We start from the raw sequence: 12,044 nt of genomic DNA on the forward strand, positions 1-12,044 counted from the left end.
CACACACTCACACACACACAGACACACACAGGTAGAGGGATGTAAACAAACACATGGGGGTTTTCCCTCTGCCTTTTTTATGTCACACATTTTCTTTAATGGCCAACACATCCAGATCATCCACCTTGCATCCAACGTGCTACTACACACACAATCCCACACAAACACACACAGTGGAGTGATGTAAACAAACACATGGAGGTTTTTCTTAAGGGAGCCAGTTTGTGTTTTATGCCACACCTTTTATTTAATGGCCAAACATATCAAAGTTCTCCTCCTTGCACCTGATCTGCTCATTTTAAAAATACACAAACCAGTTTCCCCACACTGGCCCTGGATCCACCCGGAGCAGCAGGGACTGTCCAACACAATTTACACAAACGCAAGGAGAAAACAGCATCGACCATTTGCCAAACGTTCCCGAGGAGCAGCTTCATCACTTCAGATACTAGAACCGGAGCCACAGCCATTCCTCACTCGTACGAACACTCCGGCAAATTACCCCAGCAGGGGAAGAAGTGGTCCGTCATCAAGGTCACAACATCACCACCCCCCACTCTCACAAACACGGGAACACACACACAAACACACACAACCTGCACTGGGGGTGTGATGCTCCACATGCAATCCAAAACCACTGCACCATGACCTGCCGCAACAACATCCACACAGCCCGGTGGTGTGTCCGACAACCCGCCTGGTGCACCCTCGCCGAGGATCTTTACCCCGGTCTTTACACACTCTCACATGGGGAACTTGTCCCCGCTCCACCGGGGGCTCGGTTCCCACTGCACCGACACGATGACCGCACACTGTGCCGCGAACCGTGCGCATTTTTGGCGCAGCGTTATTCCAAGTTAATCATTGATAAACGGCGGGTTGTGCTCCGGTGGCACCGGCGGTAAAGCGACCTGGTGTCAGGTGTTGTACTCACTGTGGTGTGGATGGAGGTTAATGGCCGATGGCATGAATTTTCCAGGGTGGAGAGGCGGCGGATGACTCGCGCCCAAGTGACCGGGCGAGGGAGGGATCCTCCCGGCGGCGGCTGCTGCTCCGAGTCGGTGAGACTCCATTGCGAGCCCCGCCAACAACGGAGGTGGTACGTGGACGGATCGGGGAGGTCCGAAATCTCTGCCATCCATTATCCACACAGGGGAAAGTTATAAAAAGAAATTGTCCCCGTATTCCGAAAAAAAGACAGCGTCGGCTATAATAATGTCTTTAGTTCCCCAGGCGACCCGGGCTCCCTCTCAGCCATCCTGCTGACCTGGAAAACACAAGAGCAAAGCGGCGTGATTCTCAGGGAACTGTTCCGAACACTTGGAGGATTTCTCGGGTTTCAGGCGAACAAGCGGCCGCGAACGCGCAATGACGCAGTTTGGAAAACCACTTCAAAAACTAAACCCCGAGTCGAATCTGCTCGATAGGAGGGCACAGACGAGGTCCCGCGAATGCATCCGAACGGCGGGTCTTGATCCAGGTTTAACTTATATCCACGGTATTGTGGTTTGGGTTTCAGCGGAGTCGAACCGCTCCTCCTCCTCCCCGGCTGCAAGGCGGCCGCTTCGGGGCTCCGCTTCCCGGGGAAACTCGCAGGAGAGAGGCGGCAAGCTGGCTGCTCTGCCCCGGCCGTGAAAACACCGAGCGACCCCGCAACGGAAAACGCGTTTAACGGGGAAAATTTAACAATCTATTCTCCCTTATTTTAAATATCTGACCATCAAGATTGTTTTTAGTCTAAACCATAAACCAGCAATGGAGGCGATGGGCCGGGCTGTAAACCAATACACCATAAATACTGGAGGGCGCATCGCATATAAATTTCAAACGGGTTAAAAATAAATAAGGTCGCATAAACCTGCATCGTTAATCAGCGGGGCTCGCGGTGTTCTGTTGCCCGCAGAGGCGAATTTAGTCCGGGTTAGTTCGCCAGTGGACACGGGTGCTGCCCGGGAGAGGAACCAGAAACCAGCCCCGTGAGCACTCGAGTTTAAAAACACGTTTTTAAATCGAGATATCGACAAAGATGTGAGATATTAAATTAAACACATTTTACAGAATTACTCGACGGATTGTTCAGTTTGTAGAATCTGTTAAATTGTTGATTTTACTCGTTTTCTGATTATAAATAAGTACAAATCCTGGGAGACGAGAAACATTCAAAAAACACAAAATGAAACTTTTAGTGATAAAATCATCGAGACTTTATCCAAAGAGGTTTTTAGATTCGAGGTCTTTCGGGAGATTCCGAAGTGTTTGTTGTGATTTTTTCGCATTTGCACGAAAAATAAACAAAAGCGATTCAAACCGATTAAAGTTAAAAACAAGAAAAAAGGCGAGTTAACCTCCAACAAGAGGCTGGAAGCGAACACACAACAGCGGTGACTCGTGATATCCAGGCGGGCGGGAGGTGGAGGAAGGCTCGGTTAGAAGAACCACAATAAACGCTTCTTTCCTTTTTCCTCCATTATAAAGAAAACACAGCGGACGCTCGTGTCGCCTGTGGCCGCTGTGGAGGACTCTCCGGAGGGGCAGTGATCCAGGCGGCCGGTCGGCGGAGCGCCATGCGGCGGCGGTGGTGCTGCTGCTGCTGGAGGCGGAGGAAGAAGCCCCGCGTCTCCGCCACGTTTCAAACTTTTCCACGGTTCCTCTAACGACGCTGCGAAAAAACTTTCGCGGAGGAAACGTCTCGGAAGTCTGCGTGTTTCTCTTCAAACAAATACCAACAAACAAAAAACTACAAAGCGAACCTTCCGCGCCCTTTTCACGCACATTCACAACCTGGATTATGTGTGAAAAACAACAAGTTAGCGTGAAGAAATGACAACAACGAGACAACAAACCCGCCGAAGTGTTTCTTACTTGAATGGAGAAACAAAACCAAAAAGAGGGGGAAGGAGCTTTTAAAAAAAAAAACACGCAAACGCTTGTTTAAAATGGGCGCAGGTTGCGTGGAGCTGCGGAGCGACCCATCACAGGCTGGTCCGGAGGTAAAGTGGGGGAGAAGTTGTGTGTGTGGGGTGGGGGGGGCGGGGAGAGAAAAGCTCGCGACGCGTCCGTGAAAACTCAGCTATGAAGCCCAGCATTGTTTCTCACGCCCCGCCCCCTCTCTACACCCCCCACCCCAACAGACACACTCACACAGACACACAACTCCACCACTACCGCCCAGCCCTGTGAGAGTCGCAGCGCCGCCCTCTGATTGGCCAGCCGCAGTGTCCATCAAGGGTCCCTAGTGGTTAGAGAAAAAACAACACTGGCCCCTCGCCAGAAGTATAAAACCAATTATGGAGCAAGAAGGTTGATCCGTTTCAAGGTCCCCTCGTTTCTCCCCTGCAGGACGGAGCGATCACAACCAGCCCGGGGGCCCCGCCGCCCTAACCCCCCCCCCACCCCAACTCCACCATGATTAGCACAGACGCTCTGTAATTGGGGGGAGAACAAAGTGTGGGCAAGTTGTGACCCCGCAGGAATGTTGCACTTGTTTTTTTGTTGATGTGGAGTTTAGAGCCTTCGGACATGAACTGAACTCCAGAGAATCTCCTTACATTGTCCCCGTGGGGGGGGGGGGGGGGGGGGGGTCTGTGGGAGAGGCTCCAGACTTTCACCTGCATAATGTCTGAATGAGCTTACCTGCAAATTGAGAGGATTCACCAGGAGTGATGTATAATAACTTTATTTGTATTACAAGCACTTCTCTAAACAAGTATACAAAGTGTTACACAAAGTCCAAGGCTAAAAAAAAAGGAGTGAACTCAAATAAAAGGTTTTCAAATTCAGTTACATTATAAGAGCCGAATCATAACGTCACAAGGTCAAGACCTGAACAGTTCCCACAATGAGCAGCACTTTGATGACTGTGGAGAGAAACAACTCATCAACTGGAAGGAGGCTCTGGAACCAGTGTCCGTCTGCCTCAACAGGTGAAGGGAGGGAAAAGGGGAAGAGAGGAAAGGTGGGGGGCAAAAAGAGGGATGTTGATGACGCTTATGCCGCGTTGCATCACACCTCGGAGTTCAGAATCGTTTGGGTGACGTCACACCCAAATTACCTGAATAGATATTGTCCCAGTTACAAAGGAACAGTGTTAACGTTAGCCAGCTAGCCCTCGTTAGCAAAACCAGTTCATAATAACACATAATGCTTTAGGCGTAGGTCGGTAAGTCCGAGCTCTGAGACATAATGGAACTATAATGTGCAACAGACCAAAGCTGAAGGACACAAAAACAAGACAATTATCTCAGGATGACATCAACAAATCTGACAAAACAATACATGATCTCCACAGCAGAGATAATCCTTGATGTTCTGCCTCCTGTCTGCTGCGCCTCACCGGACTGCTCTGGGGATTTCTGAGTTGATATGAGTGTGTTCTTCATATGTGAAACTCAAGAGAAAGTCTCATATATACAGTTCTATTTCTACTTTGTACTTGGGTTGTTATATTGAATTTCTTCCATCAATAAAGGATTGAAGTATTTAGAGGGAGAGACCACATGAAGAGACCTGCTCTTTATTCTATAAAATACAGTGAGGCCTAACCCTCTATGTTAAAGTGGACCCCCAGGAATGATCCCCTCTCTCATATACCAGGCATGAACGTTACTGCGACTTGTCATTGTGGTCACCTTCAGTTTTGATTCGCCCACACTTTCTAACCGAGGAGTAGCAGCCGGGCCTTCTCTGTGCAAGTTGCCCCCGAGCAGTCACTGTATGTGCAGGAACACTGGATGTGTCCAGGGCACAATGTGGCCGAGGCCGGCCGAGGGAAAGATGTGGATTTGCATCAGAAGAGGAGGGAAAGTGGGGTTTACAGTTAGAGCCATTCTGTTGAGATGCAGGAGGTGGGTGGTGGGGGGAGGGGGGGGGGGGGGGGTCAGACCTGGGGCTCTGACCCCCCCCCCCCCCCTGCTCCTGCACCTTTATCACCAGGATCCACGCGTTTCTTTTGATCTGACCCGCCCTGTGTTACATAGTTGCAAAAAATGTTGATTAAAAAAATCCGAGGCGGTTTCAAGCTGCCCACCCCCCACCACTCCTCCACTCCTCCACTCCTCCAACCCCTCCTCCTGACGAGGAGAACGGTTTCAAGGCGACCCTCCGGCTCCAGTAGGGGGAGAGACTGTGCCGGAGCTCAAACCAGCGAGGGAGAGCGGAGCGAGCAGGGGGACGATCCTCCGAGCTGCAGCCACCGACGGGTTCATGAGCGCGGCGGCAGCGGAGAGGAAGCCCCGCTGTAGCATGGTTGTGGTTCCGGGTGAAGCGGCGACGCGTCGTGTATTTGATTTTTTACACCACCGAGCTGAGACAGAAGAGGCAGCTCGGCGACAGCCCTCACCCCGCTGACCCGCCTGCTCGCGGCGGCTGTCACCTCTGAAGGGACCCGGGGAAGGGAATTACCAGGCGGAGATCAGAGCGGTGTCCCCGGCCTTTGTTCTGCAAATCGCTCCGGCTTGGAATTCAGACAATGGGTTCAGATTAAGGCCCCATTGTTGCTCCCTCCTCACCCGGGGAGCAGGAGGCAGGTTTCAGCTTCAGGTTGTTGTTGTTCCATGTCAAATGCAGCGGTGCTGGTGGGGGGTTATCTCCACTCAGAGGTGGGTGTGCGGCGGCTCAATGGGTCCTGCAGCGTCCCGGTGCTTTTCATACAATTTGATGAAACAGCCTGATAACAAGGAGAACAATATATAATTTATTTTTTATAAATGCATTAATTAAATTAAATACATTTACATGTAATGTCCACTGACTTATATCCCTCATCCTGTGCTTTATATTATTATTTGCCATTTTTCTATGCATTTAGTATCTGTGCTAAATAAAAAAACATCTGATTTATGACAAAATGCATCAGTTTTGAATTATGGTGGATAAAAAACGAATCTTAGTGCATTTCTGTCCATCAGCCAATGGAGACTAATTCAACATCTCGTATTCCACTGTGGACATAAAACAGCCACCAGTTTATTAGTGGAGCGATGTGTGCTTTATGTGCAGGGCTCTCACCGCCATCATGTAACTGTAATAACTGATCTGCCTACTATCTGTTTATTTCTAGGTTAGAGCTTCTCGCTTTGACGCAGGAACAGATGGGACCAGTTGGTAGATTGTGTTTTTTTTATAGCCTATACACACCAACTGTGTCTCTGAGGACGGTCCAATCTAAAGCATCCAAGCTCCATGTGGAGCCGCAGTGGAAAAGTACTGAAAACCACCATTTGTGAGCCAAAAATATGCAACTTAAAACCACCACCACTTAGTCACTCCACCACTTCATCCAACTAAAGAGTGCACAATGAGATCATGTTGAGGCTGCAGTTTCCCCCCGTCTTGTTTTCCTTCTTCGTCCAAACACCATATCTCACATCAACCACCCGTGTGCATGGCTGCCCAAATATTTGTGCTGCTCTTTCTGTCCTGTATATCAGCTGAAGGATCAGGTAAATGATTTGATTTGGAGGCCAGACTATCTGAATTGCCCCGGGCAGGCATGTGGCCGCATTAACCCACAGGGGACACAGCTCAGAGACAGCATTGATTAATTCAGCTGGAGGGGGAGATCCACTTCTCTCTGGTAAAGAAATACATAAATAAATAAATACAGGATGATGTGGTCCTGTATAAGCACCCACCCCTCACTAGCAGCACTTTCCTGAGCACATCTCACCTTGCACTGGTGGAGTTATTAAAGCATGAATGCATGGCCGTGTTCCAAATAACACCTACTTTCTACAATACTCCATAAATGACAACCTGTAATAAATAACAAGGGTCCAGATATTTTATGTGGCCCCTGTCTAACGGCTCCCTCCCACACACACAGTGCCTGCACGGCCACGGGGCTGAATCATTCATCATACCTTGTCCGACGCTCCACACAAGCACTGCGTTGTTGTGGAAGCAACTGCCACTGCACTGCAGCAAGACCAATCCATAACACCATGCTGAAGAAAGCTAATTGCAGTGTCATGTTATCTGCTGGACTGAAACAAACGTGCCAACAGCGACACACACACACACACACACACACACATATGCTATTAACATGCAGCTGACTCTAAAACAGCACATACCAGACATACACACACGCTCCAACCCCCCACTTGAAGCGGGCACACACATGTACACACACACAGCCCTCATGGGGTACCTGCCAATCATCAGACAGGGCCTTGCAGGGGAGGGCTATGGTGGTGGGGGTTGGAGCTGGAGGACAAACAGTCGGCCACAGGCGCTCGCCGCCCTGACTGTCATACAGCTGAATGTGCAGCAGTCAGATGACACCGACGCACAATGAACATCGCTGTCTGCACACAATCATAATCTGTCACTAAAAATACTATGATTGTATAGTTCTTAATTTCTGGTCATTACTGTTTCAATATAGTGAGATTAGTTGGAGTAAAATAACGAAATGCAAACATATATGTTCATGTTCATACATGTGGTTACCATACATTACATTACATTAGGTTATAGTATAGTAGATCAGTGCAGCACTTTCTATCACACATCACACACCCTAGGCACATCCATGGGGTTTAGTGTCTTGGCCAAGGACACGTTGGCACACAGATTGGAGGAGCTGGGGATCAAACCACCTACCGTCTGGTTAGTGGACAACCCACTCTTCCTCCTGAGCAATCGCCCTTGTACTGATCCACCACCCATGCATCACTTCAGCTAGAAGAAAATTGACCCAAATGTCTGCCACATCAAACCAAATTTAACCTGAATAGATAAAAATCTCCACATCTATTAGACTAACTCTCCCTGTCGATGAAATCATACAAAAACACGAGGATGAGACTCAGTAGAACTCGTATCTCCACCAAGGCCCAACAGTCCACTCAGGAAACAACATTGACTAGATCCTGAGTTTTATTTGGATCTGCACCAAATTTCAATTCGCTTTTATATTCTCAAGACCCATTAATTATCATCTGAGAAATCAATGAAAATGTTTTCCCTAAATTAGGTTTTGTAAAAGTCTGTCTGGCAGTTTTTTGCGTAATCTTACTAACAAACAAATGGAGGGGGCTGAAAACAAAACCTTCTTGGAGGTGAACTGCAGTTTAAGTTAAATCAAATGCAAATAACTGAGACGTGGAGACAAAAGTCCAACCAAGAAGAGGTTCCCATCTGCCACTGCTCCAAACCCTGATGGGGGATGGGGAGGGCAGTCATCTGTGCGTGCAGGGCGCGCCGGTACACTTACAACGCACTGGGTGTGTATGTTTTGGTGTCTCTCTCTTCCTGCAGTGACAGGACTCAGTGAAATCATGAGGTCTGTCTCGAGAAAAGAGAAAAACAACCATACCGCAACCTTTAAGGAAACACTGATGCAACAGATTTCACTGAGAGCCGGGGCCACTGAAACCTAAAGGAAAGGACAGTAAACCCCAGGGAGGGCCTCCACCCTGCAGCTCCTCGCACTCACGTCTCTTTCTGCAGAGTACACAGGATCAGTCTGAGATATGTAAAACCTGCTCCCTACTTTAAACGATGACCCCAGTGATCAGTTATTATCGCCTCCACCCAGTCAGCAGCTGCCACCTGCAGTGAGTCGATCAAACAGAATAACACTGCCATCACGGTGCAGAAAGGGGTGCACTTGGCTCTCAGTGCACATGTCACCCTCAGTCGAATGCAAATCACTCTGCGGCCTGCAAAAGGATGAGCCGCAATATTAGAATCTGATCTATTATTCTCCCCTGGCCTCCTTCTGTCAGCTGTAGTAGCCTTCTCTTTGCCTTTCACCTACTTTACATGCCTCACGCAGCCCAGCAGCTCCATCTGTTGGGAGGAGACGAGCACCACTGTGTGGATCAGTGACCCGAGCGATGGAGCTGCTGGGAAGCTGCTCGGCTGTAGTGGCTGGAGGAACACAGTGAGACTCACTGGTCCAGCTCTCTCTCTCTCTCTCTCTCTCTCTCTCTCTCTCTCTCAGGGGAAGACGATGTGCTGTTATGGAAAATTCTGAACCGATGAGCTGGAGTGGCTGTTTCACAAACCCCTGCAGTTCTCCCACCTGCAAAGGCAACTAACACACACATACACACACTCACACACACACACACACACACACACACACACAATAATAACCTCAACAAGCAAAACACACATGTACTCTTTCTCTCATACACACACACCACACACATATACACACACATGCCTACACACTCTCTCTCTCTGTCTCTCTCTCTCTCTCTCTCTTACACAGATATACATACACAAACCACAAACGATAACCTCAAACCTGAATACTATACATTCATAGTACAGCACACACACACACACACATGCATGATAACCTTAAACCTGGATACAAACAGAAGGCTTCAGCACACACTCACACACACACACACACACACACACACACACACACACACACACACACACACACACACACACACACACACACCCTGGCAGTGAGTGTTTTGCTGGCGTGGCAGTAAAAGGATATCACAGGGAAGCAGTCTCAGCAGAATCACGGGGGGCTGCGGTGAGACTGAATAAATTTCCAATACCAAACACACTTGATCTCCAGCGTGTGTGTGCGTGCAGCTGGAAGTGTGTGTGCAGGCTGACTTAATGGACGCATACATGAATTCATATCTGTGCAAACACACACTTCTGTATGCATGCGCACAGCCGGCCAGCATCGCCATACATCACGAGGAGCCTCGAGAATGCAGCATGGAAGTGGGACATCCAGACTAATGGACGCTGCAGGACGTTGGTTATTACTGGATCTGATGGTGTCACACACAGAAACAGGATGCGATGCATAGAACATGAGGGTGGAGCAGCGCCATCCATCTCATCCTCCTTCAATCTCTGCGATATGCAAATCGGAGAGAGAGGTCGGTTTTCAGATGTGGACACAGGAAATGTGAATCTACTTCAGCCGTTCCAGGGAAGCTGGAATAAAATGTCAGCATCAGCATTGTGCTATAACCTCTACCCAGGCTCCTTTGCTTCATGAAACACACACTCCTGCACTCTCATTTGTCTCATTGCAGTGTCGCACCAATAGTACCTCCAAGACTAAATTAAAATCAAATGTATTATCCAAAGACAGAGAATCCTACAGACTATACAAATCATTCTAAAAGTCCAGATCTATTCCCTTTCAGAGGCTTTTAATGTTTAATGAATTTGAAGGCGTGTCTTTAACTCACATCTCACTTTGAGTTGAAATCTAAAAACAGGCCTTCATCGCCATCTCCTGTCTACACCGTGTAACTGCTGTGGATGATTCACAGTCGGGTTATGATGGAGAATTCGTTTGTGTCGGAGCAAATATGAAAGAATACATGACCCATTATAGAAAGTGGAGATGCATGACTGTGGAAATGTTTCGAGCCGATAAACAAGCTGCGATCTCATGACCCCACAAACACAGCGTGATCGCCCACCTCGTGATGTCATGACCGGAGGCCCGAGGATGGGGATACAATTATTTCTTATATGTGACAATCACTGACTGTTCTGAGATCTGTGCTCATCATGCGAAGCTGACTCACTCTGTGACCTTTCCACTGCTTCGTTCTGCAGCTGAGAGCAAACGGGTTCACAATACAGCAGATACAGATTTAATGGAGGTGATATATCTGCTACTTGTATTGGAAACATATTGACACCTGATACGGAACCAGAACTTTACAGAAACATTGTGTTACATAATAAAAGATACAAATTATAGTCAGTCTCTGTCACACTTCATTTCATGAGAATCATATTATACGTATTAACAATGTAAACCTGCACTAGCTTGTTACTGTAAATGCTATTATACTACATCTGCTGCCATTTATCTCCCACGATGGATGTTCATTACTTTCCACAAAGCGTTATGCACTATTCATATCTCATCAACCCTGAGCCTTTTGACTTTGTACTATGTTTTGTTATTTTTTTAATGAATAATACGTCCTGCACTTATATGTTCTGCCTATTTATAAGTTAACAGCAGGAATAAGAAAGTAACAGCATTTCAATCCCATCTACGTCCTTCACATGGGGCAGAAGTGACAATAAAGTTGACTTTGACAAAGTTTATGTTTGTGTGACTTCATCAGATGCTTTCAAAAACCACATGGCTCTCACCGTGTGGAAACTGAGGTTTTATTTCTGTGTATAACATTACCTTAAGTCATTGGTCCATATGTGAACTTCTCACATTCCTCACATCCTCTTGTGACATCCAGGATTCATGCTGTTTGACTAATACATCATGTTCAGGCAGGCGCACCTCTGGACTCGTCACCTCTCACCTCTGTGTTTGAGCAGGTTATGTCATCCTGTTTCCGACAGAGAAGTCTTATCACTTCACTGAGAGGCCGACATTACGTGCTGCAGGGGTCAGCGGCCATGTCCATGAAATCCCTATGGTTTAGAATGGTTTATATTCACATGTGTGGACAGTGTAAGACAATATCTCATTAATACCAGTTATCTGTGTTTGTAAGCAGGATTACACAGAACACTTGTGAAATTCTTTAGAGGGTTCAGACTTGACCCAATGAAGAACCCATTTAACTTATTTATCTCAGGCATGTTAGTGGGGGCTGCCATTTGTGAATGTGCACAATTTAAATGTGTCTTCATGAGGGGACTGGGGCTCATAGCTGTGACATTCCAGTTTAATATTTTAATTCCTCAGACAGAGGCTCAGATTCCTGCCACTGAAGGTGACAGCTTTCATGTAACAAGGTTGAATAGCACAGGCCTGTTTGTTAATAGGTGATTCTAGAAGTTTGTATCTTTACTCTAAACTCAAGACATTACGTGCCAATTAAAAATAGTTTGATACCAAATAGGTAGTTTTCCCTGAGGTCAAGAGTAGTCAAAACTGAAGATTGTTTTATCTGAGATATACATTCAAATCTTATGAATGTTTAATTTTAACTTAAACAAGCATTTCACACAACTTACATAATTTTGTTATTCTGCCAGGATCCAGTGTTTCCTGGCAAAGTTCAAAGATTCTCATTTCAGTAGCTTTCAAATATTATCCAAAGACAGACAAGAGTCAAACA

At 47.3% G+C, this 12,044-nt stretch overlaps 1 protein-coding gene across 2 annotated transcripts in view; it reads right to left on the reverse strand.

Moving 5' to 3' along the window:
* The window catches only part of tnrc18 (trinucleotide repeat containing 18), a 43,691-nt gene extending 40,703 nt beyond the window's left edge, over window positions 1-2,988 (reverse strand). For both annotated transcript variants that reach the window (XM_062407647.1, XM_062407646.1), the window contains exons 1-2: window positions 2,863-2,988; window positions 935-1,267 (exon numbers count right to left, since the gene is read on the reverse strand). In XM_062407647.1, the coding sequence (XP_062263631.1) occupies window positions 935-1,142 (208 nt within the window). In that variant the 5' untranslated portion in view covers window positions 1,143-1,267; window positions 2,863-2,988. The remainder of the gene's footprint in view (window positions 1-934; window positions 1,268-2,862) is intronic.
* Window positions 2,989-12,044: the final 9,056 nt, after the last annotated feature.

Source organism: Platichthys flesus, chromosome 16, assembly GCF_949316205.1.
Source record: "Platichthys flesus chromosome 16, fPlaFle2.1, whole genome shotgun sequence".
Lineage (NCBI taxonomy): Eukaryota > Metazoa > Chordata > Actinopteri > Pleuronectiformes > Pleuronectidae > Platichthys > Platichthys flesus.